The 25531-nt window shown below is 36.8% G+C and overlaps 3 protein-coding genes and 1 pseudogene across 5 annotated transcripts in view; 1 reads left to right on the top strand and 3 right to left on the bottom strand.

Annotated features, from left to right (window-relative positions):
* LOC129577409 (receptor-type tyrosine-protein phosphatase U) overlaps positions 1-25531 on the top strand; it is a 134538-nt gene that overhangs the window by 92590 nt on the left and 16417 nt on the right. The window contains exon 1 of one of the 2 annotated variants that reach the window (XM_055464376.1): positions 12682-13326. The exons of the other annotated variant lie outside the window; for it this stretch is intronic. Within the exon in view, the coding sequence (XP_055320351.1) occupies positions 13263-13326 (64 nt within the window). The 5' untranslated portion in view covers positions 12682-13262. Of the gene's footprint in view, positions 1-12681; positions 13327-25531 lie in introns of those variants that run through there. 2 annotated transcript variants of the gene reach the window in all.
* LOC129577413 (esterase B1-like) lies at positions 4829-8260 on the bottom strand (annotated as a pseudogene).
* Positions 8623-12424, bottom strand: LOC129577412 (venom carboxylesterase-6-like). The gene is made up of 9 exons (XM_055464378.1): positions 11954-12424; positions 11683-11824; positions 10852-11433; positions 10664-10764; positions 10423-10539; positions 10171-10346; positions 9990-10085; positions 9665-9790; positions 8623-9549 (listed from the first exon to the last, which is right to left on the bottom strand). Exons 1-9 carry the CDS (start codon positions 12197-12199, stop codon positions 9378-9380), a joined length of 1758 nt encoding a protein of 585 aa, XP_055320353.1. The 5' UTR covers positions 12200-12424; the 3' UTR covers positions 8623-9377.
* LOC129577411 (esterase B1-like) lies at positions 18606-23730 on the bottom strand. 2 transcript variants are annotated; one of them, XR_008688998.1, is made up of 11 exons: positions 23279-23724; positions 22769-23032; positions 22431-22608; positions 22009-22305; positions 21815-21918; positions 21536-21652; positions 21248-21423; positions 21012-21116; positions 20759-20875; positions 20170-20668; positions 18606-19157 (listed from the first exon to the last, which is right to left on the bottom strand). XR_008688998.1 is itself a non-coding variant. In XM_055464377.1 (10 exons), the coding sequence occupies exons 1-10, from the start codon at positions 23519-23521 to the stop codon at positions 20353-20355; spliced, it is 1917 nt and encodes a 638-aa protein (XP_055320352.1). In that variant the 5' UTR covers positions 23522-23730; the 3' UTR covers positions 19952-20352. The 2 variants fall into 2 exon arrangements, 1 of the variants encoding a protein (XP_055320352.1); XM_055464377.1 differs by lacking the exon at positions 18606-19157 and having other exon boundaries at positions 19952-20668; positions 23279-23730.

Raw genomic sequence — 25531 nt, 5'->3', positions numbered from 1 at the left:
TTATCAAATGAATGAGGGAAAATGCATGATACCTTTAGTTTTTCATCGGACTTCGGCTTGAATTCATTGAAACTGCTAGTCTGCTACAAAAAATAAGTACAAACTTTAATTCCCACTTAATGCATGTAGTTCAAACATTTTATCCACAGTTCACATCATGAAAAATGTATCAGTTTGTTGTTGCTGTTGTTAATATTTTTTTTCTTCACATGAAAAATGAAGCCGGTATCGTTTTCATCAATTTGGTGTAAATTGTGTTTAGCAAAGATAACGCCTTATTTCCGAGTAAACAAAACCCGTATAATTTTCGAGAGGGAACATTTGCTATGTAGCTTCTTTCACATGAAATTATGTAATATTTTAATTACCAACTTGTACAGATAGGGAGGGAGAGAGAGAGAGAGTTTTTCCCACCCCGAGTCATACACACTGGCTCAGCATCGCGCACCGGTTTATGCAACGCAAACGCTAAATCCAACTAGCTCGGCATTGCAATGATGTAACAACTGATAAATGGAGTTTTTCGTCCAAATGAGAATTTAATGGGATAAAATGGTTAGAAAGTTTCCTCGACAACCGAGAACCAGATAAAGATAGAACGAACGTGAAGTTTTATGCGATGGCAGTGACTTTTATTTTGGCGAGAGAAAAAAAGCATAGAAAGTGAGAAAGCGAGAGCGGAAAATGCAAAGTTGTTATAGAGTCAGAGATTTTGTGAATGCAGTCCCATCGTTACGTTTATCAGTCGAACTTTTATTTCGTTAACCGAAACATATATTCAAAGTGGGATGCGGCATACCATTGACAAGCATCGCGTTTTTTTTGTCTCTCGTCCCATTCCTGTTTAATTAGAATTAAGTATTGTTTTGCATTTGACACACTTTTCCGCAATCATTGCACCCATATAAGCATATTTTCATTGTTAAACCCACCCGTGCCACACAAATAGTTTGTTTGATTGCAAAAATAATCGCATTGCATACTCGTATGACAGTCACGTAGTTCAAATTTCATTTGAAAATTGATCGAAACAATTTTTTGTTCCGTCGGATGTGTAACAGTATATATTTTCAAAATGGTTTCAATAAATTTGGAAAGAGCTTTATTCGTTTATTTTGTACAGTAATTTGCCAAATTGGTATTCGTATTGCACTCGAGTTGAAAAAAAAAATACTAACTCGGTTTGAGAGCGCTTTCAATTCAATTTTAATAAACTACATTTTTTTCATTCAACGTAAATCCGTGAAATTCTATACAAACATGCACAATCTCATAGATGGTGCTCGGCAGAACTCGGGAAAGCAGAAAATATGCAGAGTTGGAGAGAGAGATAAAGGAAAAGAAATGTCTACCGGCCAACTTAATAACTCTGAGGAATGTGATGCACATTTGCAAACAAATGCACAGATGAAATGTACAAACATCGACGTTGACGACGACGGAGAGGTCGTTTGCAAAAGCCACGAGTCTACAGAGAGCGAAACCGCAACATAGCGCCCGAATGCGAGCACATTTCCATTCATCAGTGTCTGATAGAAAATGTGGGTGAAATGTTTTGCCGTTCGACAAAGTGAAACGTAGGCATTTATCGCCAAGCCTCTGACACTCGTTCTTCTACTCTCTCTCTGTCTCTCAGTTATGTGATCTATGAGCGATACGGCTCCGAGAAATGTGCATATAATGGCTGAGTGTGTGTGTGTGTGTGTGTTCTTTTTCTCATTTTCTTGTCGTTGGTTTTTCGTCGCCTTGCCTCTGTGCATCCGCGCAAGCACATAATCTAATCATTTAAATGTCTTCCTGTGTTCAGCTTTTGCATGCATTTATCCGGGCATTCGGTGTGGATTGAAGCGTAGAGCTAGCCTGAGTGAACAATGACGATCGGTGCGAGGAGATGAATTTGCGTCTGAGATTCTGTTTTTACACATTTTTCCGCTTCTATGTACACATTCGAAACGGAGCCTATCCAATGGAATGATTTACATAGAAATGCAACCGAATAAAAGTTGCGCTCAAGTTGCAATAATTTTTGCATGAAATTTATTCAATCACAAGTGAATTTGAACTAGAGCGTTGGGAGAGACCGATGGTTGCTCGCTCAAATGTATTCTATTTATCATCCTTCTTTTTCTTTCTTCTTACTGTTCCAGTGTAAACTGAAACTCTCGGTCTGAGAGATAGGGACACAATGCACTATTTGTACCCGCAATGCAAATAACATTAAGCAACAAAATGACTGTCAAAGAATGAATAGATAGGGTTAGTTTACACATGAGAATCGTTACAAGTACAGAGGAAATTCATTTTTTTTTTATTAAAATCACTCTCGAAAGCTCACAATAAATCCACCATTGGTAACAAAATATTAAAAGTTTTTATGTCAGCCAAATTTAAGCGATCAGTTGATATCAGATCTATTGCAATTTGGTTTCGAATTTGCAAATTGTTTACGAATTTTTTACAAACTATATCTGCTACTCCTTCAAATGATAGCTGAGCTGCCGAATTCGCTGGATATGTGAAACAATTTGAATGAATTTTGTGGATTATGTTCAAGTTTTATCAATTCGCGAATGGATCCCCTCGGTAAAATCCACGTTACTTTACATTTTCTAAATCCAAAGTGCTTCTAATCGACAGTTTTGCAGTAGCAGGAAAAAATGAAGCATTTTATGAAATTGTTCATGATCTCTGCATCATAAAGTTTGCTTGAGCCGAACTGCGTGCTCGTTGAGTTTGTTGCACCAATTCATTCGAGAGTTGGACAGAAACAAAAACAACAGCAGTAGCAAAACAACCAATGACTTTGCGCTGGAGACTATATCGTATGCCATCAACTTGAGTAAATTATGGATGAGATTCCTTTTCGCATTTCATTCACGCTGTGTGTTTCATAAGTATACCGATCTATGCATATGCACGCGCCGTAATTTACAATATATACAACTTATAAAAATTAAGCTTCGCATTTTTTTTTCTTCTTCTGGTGTAGTTGTTGTTGTTGCGCGCATTTCAGTTGCACTTTTCGCCAGGCGATGAATTGAAGTACGTGCACCTTGTCGAGAAGCGATACCGATGCTTGGCATTACATTTGATGATGCGAATTCACTTCTCCTTCTTTATTTGCGTGTTTCGTTCAGTCTTCACTTCAGTATACTTCTGGAAACGATTCTTTGGGTGTATTGTATATTTATGCGTGTCTTTTACACCACTTTTTTTCCCGTCGACGACTTTTGCTATCAATTTTATTGCAGTGTGTACTATGCTTGCGCGACACAGCACAAGAGGAGAGCATTGTTCATTTTTATAGTTTTACAAGTACGTTTCCACTCGGTGGCAATATAAGATGAAATTTCTTCAATCGAATGCACTGAAAAAAAGGGACGAAAAAAGCAGCGCGTACGGCGTCCGTTGTGCGCGCGGTAGAAAATTTTATGCATTTGCAACTAAAATGGATAAAATAGCTGCAAGTACAATATACACACAATGAGAGTGAGAGAGAGAGAGAGAGCAATTTCTTGTGTTGTCTTCCTTTTGGGATGAAACTTTTTTTGCTTGAATTGTCAAATTGTGAAGCAGTTTTCAGTGTAATGGGAGCAATCCAAAGAACAAGCACATATTGATTTATATTCCTTTCCACGCTCGCATGGATTATGATGATGATGGCAAGAGGCAGAGCGAGATAGAGTGAAAAACAGAGAGCATTTCATGTGATGCACACCATTTTTTACGTTTTATACGCGACCATAAAAATAAAACATAATTCGAAATGATGATCACTTTGTAACCACAACGAGATTATACAAATGCAAATGCCAAAGCAATTGTAAATTGTAGTTGATTATATTTTTGTATGTGAGGTTGCGTGAGAAGGTGATGATGGAAACATGTTCTACTATGCCAATGTAAAGGAAGTGGCTTTTGGACAATATAATCCATTTTGATTGCATATCCCTTTTTGTACGAATCTCTTGTATTTTTTAAAACTCTTCTCAGATTCCAACAATAGCATGCTACATATTCCATAAAATTACGAATCACGACGGATTCTCATTCAAATGCAATGATAAAAAAAAGTATAAAAAATAGAGGGGTTTCGCCTCCTCCTTCCAAAGTAAAAATAAGTAGATTTATTTCGGCTGGAGGAATTCAAGCTAATTTCAATGCTATTTCAGTGCGCGCGCGTGTGCAACAAACATACTGACAAAAGCGCACCACAAATTCGGATTAATGTCAACACCACTTTCAATTTCTTCGATTTTTCCATTCAAACATATTTTTATTCGATTTTCAAGTTTGATGACAATAGAAGAAAGTTATGTACGTTCAAAAAATTGGCCATGAAAAAATATGTCACGATTTCTTTAACTTTGGATTTTTTTCTGATTTGCCGGCACCAAATATTGGCGTTTAGTTCAATCTGTGTGTAATTTTTCCTGCCTTTACAATTTATCTCGTTTTTGTACGAATTGTTTGTGGGCGGCAAATTGAAATGCTCGTTGTTTTATGTTCGTCCAAAAGTTGATGACTTTTTCATGTGGCTTCAAACCAGTTGTCAATCCATCATTGTTAATATCGAGAAAATGAATGCCATCATCACTGTTGTGTTGAACCGGTTGAAAGCCATCGATGGGATCACCTCGATGCGATGGTACACTATGCATTTAGTGCAAAACACATACATGCCATGATCGAAATGTTAATCGATATCATTTGAGTGATTCACCTGTGACACAGACTATACACGACATACCCATATTTGGCGAAATTCGTGAACAATTCGGTGATGTAATCAATCGTTTGCAAACTGATTTTTGATTGTTTATCCTTGTTTTTGGTTTTGATTATTTCATCGTAATATGATTGAGCGAATCCGCATCTGCAGTGGATTAAAATGATGCGATTTCATTCAAAGTTTGTTCATAGCGACACAGTTCAATGTTGTTTATCAAATCAATATTTACCTGAATTAACCTGAAAGCACAATTCGTCAGCATGAGCAGCACCAGGCCATATGAAAATTTCAGCACGCTTAAGGAAGTCCATTTTTTTGAATAAATTCAATGTTGAACCAACGAAAAACCTGTACGGATTTCATACAGACAACACATCGTTCATAACACAAATTGAAATATTTGACATTTCAATGAATTTCGTTAGGTCGCCACTAATAATTATTTTCGTTTCGAAAGGAAGATAGACAAAAGAGAACAGACAGGTAAGAGAAACAAACGTCACAAATAATACGTTTTGCTCGCTAAATGGGCCACATGTGATTTGACACTTTTGTCAATGGCCCATAAAAAATTCACATCGGATAAGTACTTGAAATATTGTGGAATTGCCGCTTCGTTGATGGCACCATCTCCAAAGTAGAATTTGCGAGTGTCATTGGTTAAATTGCGATGCTCCTGTGGAAATGCAATAGAGAAAATTGTACATTTCATTGAAAAGGAATTATTGCAACGGAACGTAAAGAAAAGAGGGAAAAAATGCATAGCATATTTTACTAGGGGCCTCACGACAATTTCCATATTTAAAATATGAACAAACAATATGAATTTGTTTATGTTTCTACATATTAAACAGATATGTATGCATAATTTCAATTTTGCTCAATTTTGTTCAATAAACCGACTGTCAGCAGAACCATGTCCAATCTGTTGACGTCATTATCGCTTCGAAAATTCTGGAAGTGGGTTTTGTAGGATCCTCAGGATTGTTCAAAACCGCTCCTGGTTCTGGAAGTAGATCCACAGGATGGACCAGTGCATTGTCAAACCCAGTCTGATCCATCGTGAAGATCCACCAAAACCCACTTCCAGAACATATTGTTCAAGGTGAATATGAAGATTAACAACGCATTCGGGAAATAATACAAAATATTTGAAATCTAGCGTGAATTTTACATGATTTAAATAATACAAATAGATTTTGCTAAATAAAATTTGGCATGAATCCCCTAGATATTTTATATGCTCGTATCGACGAGTGCACCTTAGGGTCCGTTTGATGGTATGCAAAATAATGTTGGAGCGTTTGCATATTGAATGCACTTTTCAATTGAATGAGAGCTTCGTATTAAGTGAAACTATTTCTCTCTCTGTGTTTTTTGTTTCATTTGGGAGGGAAATTCCGTTATTGTCGCATTGGTGTTTCAGCAACAGCAGCTACACAAAGGTAGAAAATATTCGACGCATTTTATCTGAGTGTCAATATGCTTGCAGAATACCAAAATCGATGGGGCCGCTTGAGTGTACGCATATGTTTGGTTACCTGAATGGACCAACCAAACGACTAATGTTTTATGCTACCATATTATTCACTGTACGTGCTGTAACATTAATACCTCTATCGACGATGCCAAATTGGCCTAATCCAATGGAAACAATATGTTATAATGGACGTGTGTTACACACGCACGTTTCATATACGAAAACCGACCGAAAATTGAGACTGCTGCTTTAAATATCATATTCTTGGTGTGATGGCGGCGGTGGTGATGCTGTTGCTGTTGCAGAATAGCTATTTTGTAACTTTTGTCCATGCATATTAAATATGGCCAGTGGACCGGTGAAGGGAAGCCATTGCGATGTGCTTATCGGAGCGACCAGACAGAAAATTAAAATGTTGGCCACTGCTCACAACCAAAAACTATCACAGAATTCTGAGTAATTAATTAAGCAATCAGATTATTATTAAATTCAAGTGGGTTTAACCATCCACACACACACACACACACACACACATACACACACACATACACACACACACACAGGCTAAACGACCTTCTGCCGACTCGAAATATCTTTATGCATTAATCCAAGCCGACCGAATGCCGACGGAGTTCAAAAGATTTGTAATGATAACAAAAGTACAGCCATTTGTTCATTCAGATGCTGTTCAACTGAGTGTGTGACTGAGAAAAAGAGGGAAAGATAGAGTTAAAAGAACACACAAAACGTGAAAGAGAACGTCTTTGGGTCTGGATGATGCTTGAAGCGGGCCATAAAATCGCATGAATTTCGTATTGTGCAGGACACACGGCGATGAGCTCCGTGTCACGTATCTACTATTTTGCAAACGTGACTGGTGCACATTGTTCAACTTACTTCAGATTCTAATGGTAAATTAAGCCCTCTAAATGGCAAAGGTAGATTAAAATTAGCATCAAGCACTTGCAAGAATGCGGCTGGCGTCTTGGGTGCCAACGACATCACTTCCTAATCGAAAAAAGAACGGAACAAGCACACAAAGCAAAATAAATCATTGACGTCATTTGATTGCATTTGTTGAATTGTAAATTTAACACGTACGAGGGATGTAACGCTGAACATTGCATCCACATCAATCTTTGACGTTTCATACAATTTCTCCGGTGCTTCAACCATGAATGCGCGCTTTGCATCCTTCCCTGTGTCGTGCAAAGTGGAAGAAAGAAAGAAAAATCAGTGCCGAGAATGTGTTAAGCGAAAAATGTGATTTTAAATGAGCACTTTCGACTATTGGACCGAATGGAATATGGAATCGAACACCACCATCGGCTGATATTACAGCAAATTGGTTGAAATCCTCAGCTGGAACTGTTTTTAAGAATGCCACCGATTCGTCGATGGTATTTTTTGGTTCACCCAATTCTTTGGCTATTTTATGTGCCTGTGCCAATCGATTCTGCTCCGGAGATATTGCAAAATAATTGAATGCCGATCCACTAATTGCATTACGGAAGTACTTTCGCGATTCAGCCGATAAAATGTGGAGATGCGTTGATACACCACCTTCGTTCACCACCTTTCTTGATACATCACCTCCAAATCAATCAATATTCTCGTTGATCCATTTCAAGGCCAACTGTTGGTCTTTTAATCCATTATTCCCTGAGTATTCCGCTGTATCAAGCGATAAAAATCCAAGCGGTCCCATTCGATAGTTCATTGTCACCAAAATTGTCGCCTTTTCGATGATAAAGTCCGGGCCGTAGAGCGAATCATAGCTTGAATCCTCCGCAAAGCCACCACCATGGATGAAAAACAACACCGCCAATTTTTCTTTCGGTTTTACATCAGCTGAAATTGAATAATTGTGCAAATGTTACAGCCAAAGAGTTGCAAATAACATTTGAATATAAATATTACCTGGCACAAAAATGTTCAATTTTAAGCAGTCTTCGCTTTGTGAGTGAGCGCCTGGCATTAAAGTTCCTGGTTGTATGCACATATCTCCGTATTCAAATGCATCCAAAATGTTTGGCTTCCATGAATCGATCGGCTCTGTAGCCTAATTTTCCTAATAATAGAACTTATACGGTCTGATTATTAGCCATACATACGTTTATGTGATTTAAATTTTCAACGATCACAACAAGCGTCATGTCAGTAGAGCTTATCTAATGTTTACATTGAAAATACTTGTTATTGTTGTTGTCGTTTCATACACGTGCCAACAGATTACCAATTAGAATTAAAGAACTTCAAACAGCTTTACACTATTCTCCACTTCCATTGGATTTCAACGGTCAACGTGTATCTAATGTAATGGAAACTAAATGCGAGTGGAGGCGGTGTGTAAAAAATAGTGTAGAAAAACTTTTTGAATGGTGATGGTTCTTTAGAAAAACTCTAGATGTGCATTGAAAAATCAAATCGAGTGATAATTTGATAACGTGGTAATTTTAACTTTAGAACAGTAGACAGAACTTGATTATAAATCAATTACTCATTATATAGCGTTTTAACTAATATTCTTATTATATATAGCAGAGATAGAATGTTTCATCCAACAGCTTTTGTCATTGATTTTAATTCAATATCAAGTGCACGTGACTTCAGTTATAGTCTACATACAACCAGCCTCTTCAATTATTTTCGATATTATATCAACTTTGCAGATAGCAACACTATTATGTATGTGTACAATGTATTTTGTATGTGTACAATGTTAACAATCGCGTATGAAAGTAAAAAAAATAGTATGGATGTGTTATACAGACACAATGATTTCCGTCTTTTTTGTATTGTAATTGAGTGTCTGGCTGAAAATGTTTAGCAACATTTTGGAGAATGACTATGCTATCGTTACGATCATCACAAAAAAAAATGTGTACTCATAAAATTCAATGGTTATTACTTCAGTTTAGTGAAAATGAATGGGTTATGTATCTATTATTCTTTTTATAATTATAATACTATGAAAATAAAAAAAATCCAAATAATGATAACATGAATGCATTGAAAGTAAAGTTAATGGACAATTTCATTGATATACTTTGAATGAAATGTTGTTTCAGTTGAATTGATTACGTTAAAATGATCTTATTAATTGGTTCCGAAATCTTATCATATTATCATATCGTCCAATCCAAATCTATGAAAATAAAAAGATTAGTGAACAAGCGCTTCTGCCTTTTGCAAGATGCGATTCCAAAAACGAATGGCCTCTTTCTTCGGTGATACACCTGGAATCATAGCAGTATTTGTAATGTCAAGAAAATTGACATGCCGACCGCAAACCGGATGGTATCCTCTGGTTGGCCTACCATCAACAGTGGGTCGCCTGAAAATGAGCGTATCATCGTGATTAAAATTGCAAATTTCACATCACTTGCAAAAAAACCAATAAAAGAATATTTCCATCCAAATGCAAAAACTAGTGCGCTGAAGAAACGTACCCGTGTTTAACGAAATTGGCGATCATTTGTGTCATGTGTTGAACGGTATCATAGCTAATTTTGCTGATCTCATCATGATTTAGCGTTTCCATGATGTTACGATACACGGAATCAATTGAATGGCATCTGCAATCAGAATCAATATTGAAATAGTGAGCGCAAAATGAAATCATTCAGCAAATTTTAGATTAAATACAGTCTAAATAAGACAGTCTGCACAATTACTTGAGTTCTGCAATAGCTGAGAACTCACATTTGGAATATGACCTATTTTGAAAAAAATTATTTATTTAAATGACCGAAACAAATCCGGATCCAAATTTACCGAAAAATGAAGCACAAATCATCACAGTGAATAGCTCCCGGCCATTTAGTCTTCAGTATATGTTTGATATAGTTCAATTTACCAGCGATAGAGAATCTAAAAGGAGATAAAAACAGTAGTTTTCTTTCTCTTTGAAGTTTATTATTGGAAAAATGGTCGGAACAGATAAATATTTGCTCACTGATAGTAGAATGTTGGTCGTTTTGAGTGCCTTGCTTGTGTTTTGACCGCTCGATCGATTGGCGTGACCATATTCAAATCGGATATCATGTTTACGAATTGCACAGCTTTATCATGATCGGTGGTAACATTGTGCATATAATGACTGCACACTCGGTTTGTTAGTCGACGATATGACTAAAAATGTGGATGATGATAATTAGATGAATTAATAGCAAGTAAATTAGAATAAAACATTGAGCCTGAACTTTACTCTTGATTTGAAGTCTGGCTTCAGTTTGTGTACCGGCAATACTAAATTGCACTCTTTGAGAAATTCATTTAAACGAGTTGAATTTGAAACATCATTCCAAACCAATCCAAGGCATTCCTAGATAGAAATGTAGAGAAAAATAAATCATTTCGAAACATGACCAATAGAAAAGGACAGAGAGAAAAACCCGTAGCAAATATGGCTTGGAGACATATAGAGTTGATACACATATGAAACTTACGTTATTGGTGTATCCAAACATTGTATTGACATTCAACTGACGATTACTATCGTACATTTCCTGCGGAGTTTTGGTTAAAATTGGTTCAATTGCTGATTTGTCTGTGGTTAGAGTGATATTCATTCAGAATTTAGTTTATCAAGCCAAATACAGTATTTGATTTCTAAAATCAAAAAAAGTAAACTCACTTTCAATAACTGGTGCCCAGTCAAAAATCAACGTTCGACCATATGATTGTTGCGAAAGTGAATCTACAATTTGTTGTGATGGCACACGTTCGAGAAAATCGACCAATTGGTCCATGTGCTGAATAGATGCATTGCTCTTGCGAGCAAAATCGTACATTTTCTTCACGTGACTCTTTTCATCCAAATACGCATAGCGCAGAAATGCTGAACCACTCAAACAAATTGCGCCACGAATTAATTTTCGTGATTGATGAAAGAGAACATGATAATGAGTCGATACAGCACCTGCACTCTGACCGCAGATTGTAATTCGTTGTTTGTGTCCTCCGAACGCCCCAATATTGTGATGTGTCCATTTTAATGCAGTGTATTGATCCTTCAGGCCCATATTGCCCGAGTGATGCTTTGTATTGAGAGACATGAAGCCAAATGTGCCCAATCGATAATTAGTCGTCACCACGATCAAGCCTTTCTCCAATAGAAAATCGGGACCGAAGAAAAAATCATTGCCCGAACCTTCGGCGAATCCACCACCGTGAATGTAGAAAATTACCGGCAGTTTTTTCTGTGATTTAATGTGTGCTACAAAAATGAATCATTATCATTAATTATCGATTGCGTTTTTATATTGCGATGTGCATTGTGCACACTTGCACACAGGGAAGAATGGTTGAGATTTCTTTTTCAGACAAAATTTTTTCGAAAGAAAATAAATTTTGTTTTAGATATCTTAATTTTGGATTATTTTTACGAAAAAAATCCATTGTACCAAAAATCTCAACCATTCTTCTCCATTTGTGTGTGGTGGAGGGAGAGAGAAATGTGAAATACCTGGTACGAAAATATTGAGATACAAACAATCCTCGGATTCAGGTCCAGAGTTACCAAGAGCAAACGATTGCTGGATGCAAGAGTTTGCATAATGAAATGTGTCGAGCACTTTTGGTTTCCATGCAGCTATCGGTATTGGCGCCTTTTCAAACGGAAACGCAATTTTCATTGATTTACAGAAATTTAATTGGAAATGGTGACCGAGACGAAAAACAAAACACAAATATCTCGAGGCCAACACAAAAATTGTCGCATTTCAAATGAAAACTACCTTGAATCGTAAATGATTTACTGGCTTCTCTGCATATGGAATGCCCAGGAACGCGTAATATCTAACATTTTGGAAGAGCGTATATTTTCGCAGCCCACGAACAGCACCATCGTGTGTTTCCACCGTTCTATACAAATCATTCTCTTCGTGGCTGCTACTGCTACTGCTGCTACTGCTAGTACTGGTGGTGCACACACAATTCAATGACAGAAACAGCACCAAACACAGCGATACAATCCATTCCATTTCTAGTGTTGTGCCTTAAATGAATTCGCTGAATAATGAATGATTCAATTTTCAGTTGAACAATTTTCGAGCTATTGGCACTCTTCTAGAAGTTGCCAAGATAACTTATCACTTTAGCCTGTTATCAAGGTCTGTTGTCTGTATACTTTTTTCACAATCACACCGCATTGATTGTTCAAAAACCAAAATGAACGCTAATTTTGTTCAATTCACTTCATTGCGTCGATAAAGTGCCTCATACATTTCGAATGATTCTTCTTCATTTCTTTGACTCCTTTAAAAATAGCAAAAACAACAATTGTTTTTTTTTTCATTTCACCTTCTATTTTTGCCGTGTCAAGTGTGATTGGTTATTGTATTTTTTATGTTCGCTTCTTTCTGTTTCACACAGATAGATAATGAACAAACTCATTGTTGATACAGTTGAAATTAAAAACATCTGACAATATTGCTATTAATATGAGTATTACTGAAGGAGTTTCAGTGAAAGAAACGGACTTTTATGTGCAACTTGCAGCACATTTCGATGTTGAATTGTCTTTGTATTGACATTTTGGTTTAAAAATACGCGGTTAATAAACGGTTTTCGTAATGAAATTTCACACTTTAAAATTGTTTTCGAAAACAAACAACGGAATTTCAAACGATTTACATGCCATAGTCTATGGCCCATAGATAATCGGTATCATTCATAAATAAATTAATTTTAGCGATTTTACTAGGATGATTTTATGAATGAAAATACATGTATTGTGTTTGGTTCAATGGACAATTTGATATTTAATTATTTATGTTTTTTTCGAAAAATAATAATCCACCTTGAAGTGAGACAAAAAATGGATTGGATCATTTGAATTTGGATTAGCTTGGATTTAAATAGTTGTGAATTGGTATTTGGTTACGTAACAATTCATTAAAAATGTTCACAACTGAATGAGTAAACATTGCGAAAAATGAAGAATATAAATGATGAGAGAGTGGACCCGTTTAACGACGTGCCATTTTATTTTCAAACAAAATTACCTTTTTTCAACAAAGTGCGACCATTACTGCCGGTATTTGAATGGTTATGCAGAGCAGAACACCTGAAATCCATAGTTTTATCCCTAATTCAGTGTACCGATTCTGTAAGCAGACTTTTTTCGAATCGCATATTTCGGTTTTATTTTTAGAATTTAAATATTTGTGCCTTGTTCCACCAAGGAGTATTGCAAAATGGAAAAAGATTGCAGTGTGTATGAGAAGGATAGAGCAGGAGAAAGAGAGAGAGAGAGAGAGATAGAGAGAGAGAGAGCCAAACAACACAGCACAATCAGTGTTGCCAAAGTGTAATCTTATATCTCAAACATATGTTATGCTGTAACAAGCATACGGTTGTTGATTTGTTTGTTACATGATTGTTTTTCACATGTTTCGTTTCATGTGTACGGCGCATCGCGTACGGTAAATTGTGTTCAATTCGCATTTAAAGATTACACAATTTCAATTTTATTATTCACCATAAAAAAAACCATATATTCACGGCAAATATGCTCCATTATTATATTATATCTAAATGCTCATAAATTCATTCGCATTACACGATGTGATTCGTGTGTTCCCTCTTTCCCTCTCTCTCTCTCTCTGCCTCCCTCCCTCCCTCTCTCTCTCTCTCTCTCTCTCTCTCTCTCTCTCTCTCTCTCTCGTGGGGCCGTGTTTTATGTAAGCAATTATGTGTAAGTGTGTGTGTGTGTTCATATGGATTTGGGTTTCACCGGCTCTGATATTCGATTCACTGATATATGTATTTTTTTGTTGGCTCTGGCACAACCCTCACAATTTGATTTCGACAAAATAAAATCTCTCGGTGGGCAAAGTGAAAGGAAAAAAGCCAGGCCGTTGAGGCAACAATCCAAAAAATCCAAAGAACAGGTAAACGGAAAAAGAAAGCGTAATAAATAAAATCATGATGAGGGTGACGACGACAGCGTTTCTGGTACACATAGTCAAAGTGCATCGAATGCTCTTCGGAGTGTTTTTGCAATCGCTTTCTGCATTGGCACGGAATAACCGATTTTGTTTTATACGCAGCGAGAAAGAAACGCATGATATTGTAATAGTAGTGTGCTCTAGTCAGGTGTAAATGTCGTCCAAAGAGTATCGCAATAGAGTATTTTTTGGCAACGATGCACAAGTTCATAGTGCTGATATGAAAAATAGTGAGTGCCTTATGTGTGTGATTCTTGGTGTAAATGGACGATGCAGCACCTTCTCTCATGATAAAACACAACGCTTTTCCACGGTATAAATACAAAACTTGTTCAGCGAACCTTAAAATCATCATCGTCCAACGAAAATAACGAATGCATAACCCCACTTTTAAGAAGAAAAGTACATCGCAAAACAATTACTACAATAGCATTGAAACATAAATCATGTTCCGCATCAGCGCTGCTGCCTTCAACTACTATTTATTACAGAACAACACCACACGCGCCAAACTCAATACTGATTATATTGTCGTCAGCGACGACGAAACAAAGAGAAGAAAAAGCGTCCATAAGCTGTATTCCAGCCTTTGGTTCTCATGCGCTTTGCTTTCACTTTCATCTCGTGCAAAAATACGTTGATGCAAACTTTGCGAAAGCACCATTCTGCAGAATGTCTTCAAACGTGGCGTAGGTTGTTTTCCTGATGAGTCTTTTCTCCTTCTTCTTCTGCTTCACATTCTCTCCTTAATTTTACAGTTGAAGAAAGTTTAGCTTTATAAAGTTGAACGGTGAGAAATGCAAAAATAACCAGCACGATGCGCGAATGAAACCAGCGATAATGACATAAATCAACGAAAATCTCGATGCAAAATAGGTTAGGAAGGGTAGTAAGAAAAAATTGGAAAATTATGTTGGCACTGCCATTGCCACGTCCGCTATTTCAGCTAAAAAATGTGTGTATTCGCCTGATGCGTAAAATATATACTTGAAATATGTCGATATTTTTTTATACAGATTTTTCAGTTGATGGCATCAATAAATGCCATTTTCTACACATTGAATCCAATTTCAACGAATTAAACTACTAACAAACATTTTATTTTCAATTTTTTTTTTCCTCTCTCTCTCACCATAAAACGATAAGTGATATAACATAGAGCGAACCTATGCATTCGAGTAGGTAGTTTAAATTTGGAGCGATACAATACAACATCCGTGAGAACCGAAGGGGAAGTCACCAAAGGGATATTGCAAGCTTTTTGACCAGAAAAAACGCCATCTTAAGTCGTGCCCGTAAATTATTTTACTGTACTAGTTATTCTTTTTACTAGTACATTTAGATGGTAGAGCTTGAACAAAAGTTCGACACTATGCATAAACTTGGAAAGAGCTTGATAAACTTCATGAAATACATATATTTTATGGTCGTTGCAATAACTCTATGGAAATCACTTAAAAGTAATTGAAATGTCACAAGTAATTATGATAATGGAAAAATAATTTTTCCCAAAAAAAAAAGTAATTGAGGTAAATGTCATCTATAGTTTGGTTATTTCTGTTCGTCAAAAACCACATACCCAAACTATTATTGGATACATTATCGTAAAAAATAAAAATTAATCGATTATAAATAAAAATGAAGATGGAAAAAGATAGTTTGGTGTGGACTCGATTGCGTTTTTTTTTCTCCAAATGCGGCATACCTAAAATGAAATTTGTATAGAATTTATTTTATACCTTGAAAATACTCAGCTTAAACTTACTTTAAGCTCATTTTTACATCTTTTGGTATTTCCAAACCAATGTCAAAACATATTCTATTTTTCGATATGAGTGTAGTAGTTTGTTTCAAACGTTTGTTTGTTGGTTTGACAATGTCAAATTTTGTCATAAACGTCTAATTACTTTCGTAATTTGCTAAAGTAATAGCGTGCCAAAAAGTCATAGAAAAGTAATTCAAATAGAGATTTCCCTCTCGGTGAGAACTCTTTGTCTTTCTTTCACTCTCGATCGCCAAGTCAAAGTCTCTCTTTGGTATTATATTCACACTATTAATGATCGATATAAAATCGAGCTTTCAACTGCCAAAAGGTTTATTTCGAGAAAAAAAAGAAAGAATTTCTATAACCAAAGCCGAGTTCTATGTGGCAAATTTCTTGCTTTCTTTAAAATCACCGTTTTTCGGCGAGAAAATCAACCTTTTCAGTTGGATTGGTTTGCAATGAATTCACTGCCAGATAACTCGTTATGCTTTTGATACATTTCATTCGCCCTTTTGGCATGTCGACTCACTTGATGACTGTTCAACTAAATAAAGGGAAAAAAGACGGAACGAAAAGGGACGCCGGTGAATGGGATTCAAACAATGGGACAACTTTGCTATATTTTTCACAGTGTCAATAAAAAGGATAGAGCTTGACAAGCTCTGATTTTCGCTCCATTTTATTCTCTCTCTTTCATCATCATTCCGATTGGAACGAGCTATGAATTTTCATGAGGAATAGTGGAGAAAAAAATAGATGCCATGGTGTGCCAAATGCTTTTCCAGGCGAACGCGACAAAAAACCTCCAACTCTCTTTCGTTTTTGCTGTGCATTGAACTATCTAATGGGCAAAATCCTCAACACATTTCCATGGCTTCAACATTTTGTAGTACCTTTTTTTGTTGAATGCCTGAGAGTCGCACCAGCCGATCAAACACATTTCAATTGAGTATCCATTGAGAAAAATGTGCTAAAAACCCAATTGAGATTTTTCCCAATTCAATAATTAATTCTGTCGAAATGAAATCAACTCATTATCTTTGCTATTCGAAAAACGAATTCAATTAAATCTTAAGTCGGTTTTTTTTGGTTGATTTGTGTATTATAACACCATTTGCCATTAACATAGTGAAAATATCCAATAAGCAGCGATTGATTTGCATCGTGCACCGAATTTACAATGGGTCAGTGCTGCAACACGAGAGGAAAGAGGGAGAGAGAAAGGGAAAATAAAGAATTAAAACTTTGAACCATTGTGCTTCCGATCTAATCGTAAGCGTGTGGCACAGCGCCGTTTTTTTCTGCCGTCGTTCGATTTCTCTATCTATTTTTTCGCTGGTTGTACATGAACCGTGAGTGCAAAACAACAACAAAAAATTGTCTTCGTCGTTCAAGAAATGTCGTAACGGTTTCTTGGTGTTAAAAAATTGCAACGTTAAACAAAAGATTTTGCTCTCTCTCTCTCTCTCTCTCTCTCTCTCTCTCCCATCATACATTTTATTTCGTATGTGTGTTGTTGCAACATGGTAAAATGCCGTGCATTTGTGCATAGCTTTGGAAAATCCCGAATGCCGAAAATCGGTTTATGTAAATGACACTCATCGAATTGATTGCGAGTCGTTTGTTCGATTCGTGCTGGATTGGGGCTGTTTTTATTTGCCGCTTGTTTAGTTCTTCAACGAACTAGGTGAAACGAATAAAGAAAATAAAAGTAAAACCGAATGAAGAAAAATGCTCGGCAAATATATGCACAGTTGTGAAAATGTGACATTATGTGTGAGATAGAGACTAAGTCACTTTCGATCCAAGATAAAAAAGAATGTGATGGCATTGCAAACATCTTAAAGAATTTCATCGGAATGGGAATTCAGCAAAGAAACTAAAATGTATAGCAACGCATCTGGGAGAAAAAAAAAACAAGTTGTCGGTTGCTTCGAATGTAAGAATTTATTGGCTCAAAAACATCAAGACAAGAACGACAGAAGCTTATCATCTATCTGCTCGATTAAATGCTTTAGCTCTCGTTCACTTGCACATCTTATCTGATGCAGCGTCAGATGCCAAAATTTTCAATCAGTGCATTTTCCTCTTCGGTTGCTTTGGGAATCGTTTCACTAAAAACAGAGATGAAAAAAAACACCACAGAAAAAAAGCAAAGGAAGGAATCGGTTTTTATTATGCAACAAAACACAGCAGATTCTTGTTCGGAGCATTGTTTTTATTTTATACGTGTATGTGTGAATGTTCATACAGACAAGTGTACTACAACACCGCATCGAAAAAGCGAGCACTCGCATCTCCGCCAGTGACACATTCGCATTACGAGTGGGTGTAAGAAAGCATGGAAAAGGAACAACAACAACAATTGCAATGACGACGAAATCATTTTGTCGACATTGTTCTTTTACAAACTTCATACAAATTTTCGTTTTGGTATTTTTGCTTCTTGTTGGTTGTCGTATGTGTCATCGAACTGAAAAGAGAGAGAGAGAGAGAGAGAGAGAGAGAGAGAGAGCGAGTGAGCGAGAGCGAGACAGGCAAAGAGCGAACGAGAGAGGAATAACAACATCGATGTATTCGATACAATTGTGTCATTTGCATTGACATGGATATGGATTTTTCGAATGTTTTGTAAACTTCAGTTGTATTTCTACTATTATCTCTCTCTCTCCGCTTATCCTTTCTCCGTATCTTGTTTTAGCTTTTGATGTTTGACACAATTGTAGTTTTTATCATAGGACGTTCTCATGTATTGCATTGTCGATCCTCATTCGTTGCTGTTCCATCTCTTTCCCATTTCATTCTGTTTGTCCTGCTCGAATCCAACTTGATTGTTTGATTCGGCATGAAATTCCAGCCATTTAGCCAATATCACTCGAGTCTTGGAGTCTACGATTCAAACAATTGAATTTTCCATTGATTTTGTGCGTTATTGTTTCTTTTTCTCAACTCCCACAGTTTAATGGACTAATCTTACCGTCTGTTTTGTTATATTTCTTGTAAAAAAACGAGACAATTGCAACGGAAATCGTTGTAAACAAAACAAAAATCTTCATTTCGATGCGATCAGAAAAAATGAAGCATTTCTACTGGTAAATCGAACGAATACGAAAGTTTCACATGAAACGAAAGTGATTTTTCTTTGTCCAAAGAAATTGAACCATTTCCCTCAAGGTTGGTGCTCATTGCATCGCTTTTTCAACATCGGCAAACGGAAGAGTCGAGCTAAAAGCAAATATCAAAGAGAAGTTAAGCAAAGAAAAAGCAGAGAAATCAAATAGAAAAAAGTCCATTTCCATTGAAAACAAGATGTCCCTCGTTCTCTCTGTACAAACTATTTTTTGGATCGGTTTCAACAAAACTTTTCAACGCTTCGAATGATTTATTTCATTTCAATGGCTGACTAAATGATTTCCCTGATTGGAATTAATACACTTGTGTTTGTTCATTTGGGAATCTTTCCTAATTACGTCGCCGTTTCGCAATGATGCGATCAATTACTCTCTAAATCAAAAGCATTAGAGTAGAAACTTCTGTCTAATAAAAGTTGTTTGTGTACTGAGACAATCATCATCATGTATTACAATGTTGCACCTAGTTGATAACAATCGTTCTCCGCACCGGATTTGATTGGATCTTAATGATTTTATAATTTTAACAGGAAAAGAAAATCGTTTCAATTATCGATGGTTGGCCGAATGTTGAGCGTTGCATATATTATGTAGCAATGTAAATCACTTACCTAAAATTCCAATGCTTCAAATCAAATTACTCGAATGCTGTTGCATTCTCGCGCACAGATTTGCTCTCATGCCAAAGATGGGTATATTTATTCGTAGATCGTATCAATATCAAGCACAAGTGCCGAGACTAGTTATGCATAAATCAAAATGGTTTACGTGTTGATTGCACAGTGCACAATTGCGTATCATTATTCCGATGGCCTTCGAATTCGGATCGAAAATTCTGAAAACGGGGAGATGCCAATAATTGATTTGAAAGGCAACAGTGCGGGTGTACGTGTTATTTTTCTTTCATTTATTGGCCAATTAGCTACGACAATAACAAAAACAATGGAACATAAACGTCTAGCATATGATATCGAGGCCAAAGGTTGGTTGCCCTGCACTATAACGATAGGCAGCAGACAATACAATAACAATGCTTTACATCTGCAGCAACTCAATTAGCATTTTATAATATATTCTCTTCTTCTATTTTTGGTATATATATTTACATTATTGTTCCTACGTTTTTAAAGCCACTCGAAAAAAAAACTTCCAATTTTATTTTGTTTGTTGAAAATCACTTGAACTGTTCTCTTCATTCTTCTACTCTATATCAGTGTGTGTGTGTGTTTATTGAATTCCGACTATCGACCATCCACTTGAAGAAGGAGCAATCGATGGGGGAGCTATATTTAATGATGAATAGCCATTGATTTTCGGTTTTTCTTCAAGCACATATTAATTCCTTTGCAACAAAATATTCCGCTTAACAACGAGGCAAGCAACAACAATGGAATTTTTACGGCCAATGAATTCAAATTGAATTCACGTGTTTGCCAATGTGCGCTGTACGTTTCGAAAATATCATTCCAAAATTTGATACGCTTGCGATTTGGATCGAATTTCATAACCACACCATCATTTGTTATATCCAAATAGTGGTATTGATCGGTATCAGCAGCATTTCGTTTTTGAAATATAACCGGATCGCTATTCGGTAATGGATTTCTGAAAATTTGGAAATTTAATCTAAATTCTCTCTTCACAATGGTGAACGTCACACGCCAATTGTTAGATAAACGGAGCTAAATTACTTACGAGAATTTGGCGAAATTCGCATAAAATTCGGTGAGCGTATCGATTGTTTTGCGTTCCAGTGAATCTTCTGCCAAATTTTGATACGACGAATCCGGAAGCAAACTTTGACCACTCAGCCTACAGAAATGATTCGGACAATATAGAATTATTGTTTGTTATTGTTGAACATTCACAAATAATGAGTGTGTAATTGCAAAATTGTGCGACCGAGTACGGTTTTGGGGTTGATTGTGATTTAATATGGTCAATTTACCGGAATAAATATGGCAGTTGATCGAAATGATTGGAAAAATTAAAGTTGAATGCAAATTTCCGGCCCTTGCGACTACTTAAATTCCAGTCACTCTTCACTGAAAAGCTGAATGTGAAAGAAGAGAAAAAATTTAGGAAAAAAAAACACACGCAAAACTTTAATTTCCGATTCGATTCTGTCGAACGGAATCAAAAGTTATGTAATATTCCGTTAGCGTCGATTCGATTGATACTCACGTGGAAAAGAATGTGTGTCCGGTCGTTCTGTTGGCATGAATACGCGCATTCAAGTCGATACCGTATAAAAACCAAACGTCGGTCATTAGCTGCTGGAATCCGGTAATTGTGTCATTGTCAACGCGATTCCCTTTGAAGTAAAGTTCTCGCACTTTTGTCGACATTTCCTTGTACTCCTGATTTTGAAATGGATGGGCGATTTCGGAGCGACAACGAAATTATTCGAAATGGAACATTTGATTGGAATGAAGAAAATTGAAAGTGAAATTGCTTTCAATCACATTATACCTTTGAATGGAATTTTAGCTTGGCATTCCGAAGTGGAAGTTGCAGTTCGAAAATTTCATCAAATGGCTTCAACAGAGCGGGATTTCGAAGTTCATTAATGAATTCACCGTACATTTCCTGCAAAGATACATACATTTCATGTTTGTGCGATGATTAAGTGGTTTCTCTCTCTCTCTCTCTCTCTCTCTCTTTCTCTTCCAATGTTGGTGTTGCTTTCTATTGTTTTGTCGACGAAACACGCCTTTTGTATTACGCCCTATAATTAAGCAATTCTCTCACCTCGAATGTACAACCGAACAAAGCATTGACATTGCTTTTATATTCGTCATTGGTGAGAATGTCAAATGGTGTTCTATCGATGAATTTGTCAACCGCATGAGGATCTGAAACAATTCAAACAAATGAGTTCATGCACATTCGGCAAATATCCTCACTGAATAGTTGCCTATTTGTATTGTCTGTGTTTCACTCACGTTCGACAGCAGTGGCCCAAATCAAATTGGCCATACGTCGACCAAATCCCGTGTTGCTAAAATCCTGAAATGTGCGTTTTGTCAACAGTTTACCATCGATTTGGCGTAAAAATTCCAACAAATCACGATTATTTTCCACGGGATAGTGAAGGCTTTCGGCTAAATTGTATAAAATGGTCAAATGATCTTTGACCCGCGGTATTGATGGATTCAATGCCGATCCACTCAACATTATCGCATTTTCAAATAATCCCTTCGATGCCGGCGAAATCATATGCAAACTAACACTAATTGCACCTATAAACAAGAGTGGTTGGATGAGAGAGTGGGCGAGTGAGCAATGAAAATGACAACGACAATACAGCGTATCATAAAAATGTTATGATTCGTCGCTATTATTGAACGTCATGCACGGTACGTACCTGTATCATGTCCCAGAAGTGTCGTTTTCCCATCACCACCACCACCACCAAACTGTTTAATATTTTTGTCCACCCATTTGAGCACAAGCACTTGGTCTTTGTGGCCCATGTTTCCAGCAAAATCCGGTAAATTCAACGACATAAAACCGATGGCTCCCAAGCGATAGTTGAATGTGACCTGTCAAATGCACCACATGTATGCCGACGCACACACGAAATTGAAAAAAAAGAAACAATTTGTTCGAGTGAGAAAATCAGCTGGCGGCACAGATACACACACACACACACACACACACATACAGACGATGTGGGCATATCAAAAATTGCACAATACTCACGACTATCACGTCTTTTTCAATCAAAAAATCTGGCCCATAATGCCGTGCACTGCCTGACTGAAACGCTTCTCCCATCACATACACAATCACCGAGAAATTTCCAATTGTTGCCTGTTCAATGGCTTCGGCTGGAGCGAATACATTGAGATACAAACAGTCTTCGGAGCCGAAAACCTCATCCGTTTCGAAATTGATTTGTGTACAATCGCTAGCAAAATCGAATGCATCCAAAGGATCGATCCATGGTGCAACTTTTTTTGGTGCCTGTGAAATGATATTATCATACATTCTTGAAGCCATCATCTGTACGCGTACGCCACCCCGACCATCAACAAACATGTAAATTCAAAATAAAATCGTCAATCCAACACATATCAACACGATATGTCGATACACAAAATGGCAAAACGAAATTATGTCACATGATTTTGGCGTATAGACACAAAACATGTATATACTTGATGGTGGTGGTAGCAGCAGTGATGGCATATAGTCACAGGATCAACTTACCTTGAAACGTAAATCTTTTAACGGCGGTTGTGCATAGGGAATGCCACGGAATGAATAATACGGTTTTTCACCGAATAGGGTTAGACTGCGTTTGCCACGGATTCGACCACTTTCAATTTCAATTTCGACCACATCACCACCATCACCATTCACTCCTCCGTTCGTCCATGCCAACCATAGAGGCATTGCAAGACCGAGCACAAAAATGAATCTCCACATTTTATACCACTGCCAATAAATCATCGTTTATGTGGTGCTTTTTTGCGATTTCGTCTTTCGAACAAACACATCAACACAAAAGCACACACACAATTATTGTTCCGAAACGAATTTGACTGTTTGTCGGTTGTGCGTTGTTCACTCTTTGGTTTATTACTTGGCTGGAGATTTTTTTTTATCAGAATTCAGTTCATCGATCGGCTGATATTTGACTACTGAATGCGTTGTACATTCTCATTCTACCTGAACACTGACTGTTGAATTTCGAATATTTTATCGCCAGGTTTATATCATGATTGGCAGTGAGTTTTTTTTATTATCTTTTTTGTCAATTTAGGGACAGTGTCACGCGTTTCTGTGACTTTTGTTCGTTAATTTCGCTTTGTTCGTTCCAGCACGCTATAATTTTGTTTTAACCATTTTTTTTTCTCTTTAGCTCAGTTATAATACACTGTCCAACTATTATATGGTTTAATAATAACGTAGTTTTTTTTTGTTCTATTCTCTGTGTGTTTTGTGTGACGCGCGTGCACTCTGCTCTCGCTCTCTCATCTGCTCACTCATTTAATTCGGCTGTACCAATTGCGGCGGAATGACAACTCGTGTTCTCGTTGAGTGGTTTTAAAAGGGATAAACAAATTCATTTGCAGGTTGAAACTAAATGTGTGTGTGAGTGTGTGTGTGTGATTTTTTCTCATCTCATTGTCGTCATAATAATAATGAATGTTGCGGTTCTGTGCGTCTCTCTGTTGCTATTTTTTTTTTTCATTCATCAGTGACTAAAAATATATAAAATAAATTAAGAGCTTGGACATTGGAATACAAAACGTTAGACACTTTTTATTCCTACCTATCTATGGGTGTGGGTGTGTGTGTCTATGTTTTCATAACATGCATCGTTTATTCAGAAACGAAGACGAACCAAACGAATCGAGGAAAAAAAACGAAATTGGTACAAATCGCTGTTGTCATCGACACGAAAGCCGAACATTCATCTACAATATGAATTATTTGACATCGAATGCAATGTTGAAAATCAAATATGATGTCGTAAAATGATTGTCGTTCTCATTCTTTTTCCGTCTTTTTTGTTTGAGCGGAGCGGGGGGTGATAGAAATGATTTTATTGATTTTCTGCAAGCCCCATGGCTCACATTTGCATCGTGCTTGTCGACATTTTGCTTCCCGCAGGAAAATATTTGACTTGCAGGAAATTATGATCGCTGAATCATCATTGGATGCTTTTCATTTTAAAACCCAAGTAGTTTAATCATGTTCGCGGTGCCAGTCTTGACTTGACTGATAAAATGCCACCATGGCCATATTTTTGGAACAATTCTATAGACTCTCTGTGTTTTGTCCCTTGCCTTCGTTTTTTTTTTGCCTTCTGAAAACCGCGCCGGAATATGAACAAGCGCATATTACACACATGTGCAAGTATATTTGGGCTGAGTTGCGTTTTTGAATGTCAGAATGGATTTCATTATTCATGATTTTATGGGAGATTTGGCCACTTGTCTACACTTGAGTGAGAAAAGTCGACAGCTTTATTCGTAAAGCGGTCGCATCATTAACATACAATTGCGTTTTCTGATATTCGAACCGATACTCCGCCTCTCCGATGAATGGAATCGTGAAGACTTCGGTGTGAATTGTGACCTACAAGAATCGTACGAATGAACGAGTGTGTTGGTCGCTTTTGGACACCCTCTCTCCGACAGCAGAAAAGCGCACTTGCCCAACGAACATTATGGCAATGGCTGCAATAACAATAATAGTCATAATAATGATGAGATGAAAATTCCAAATTGCGGCATGTGATGGATTATGACGGCATTAAAATGTTAAAATTGACTATGGCCCTGCACTGTGCGCTGTGTGTTCCATGTTCCATTTCGGACCGTATTTACATTCAAAGCATGCAATGCTCAATAAAACGACAATGACCATATTGTTTGAATGATAAGAAATTTATTGTGTTTTTTCCCTTCTTCTTCTTCTTCTTCTTCTTCTTCTTCTTCTTCTTCTTCTTCT

Source organism: Sitodiplosis mosellana, unplaced genomic scaffold (assembly GCF_009176505.1).
Source record: "Sitodiplosis mosellana isolate CC-2019 unplaced genomic scaffold, AAFC_SMos_1.0 Smas_scaffold_6197, whole genome shotgun sequence".
Lineage (NCBI taxonomy): Eukaryota > Metazoa > Arthropoda > Insecta > Diptera > Cecidomyiidae > Sitodiplosis > Sitodiplosis mosellana.
The sequence above is the reverse complement of the archived record's forward strand: the minus strand, read 5'-3'. Positions and strand labels throughout refer to the sequence as shown.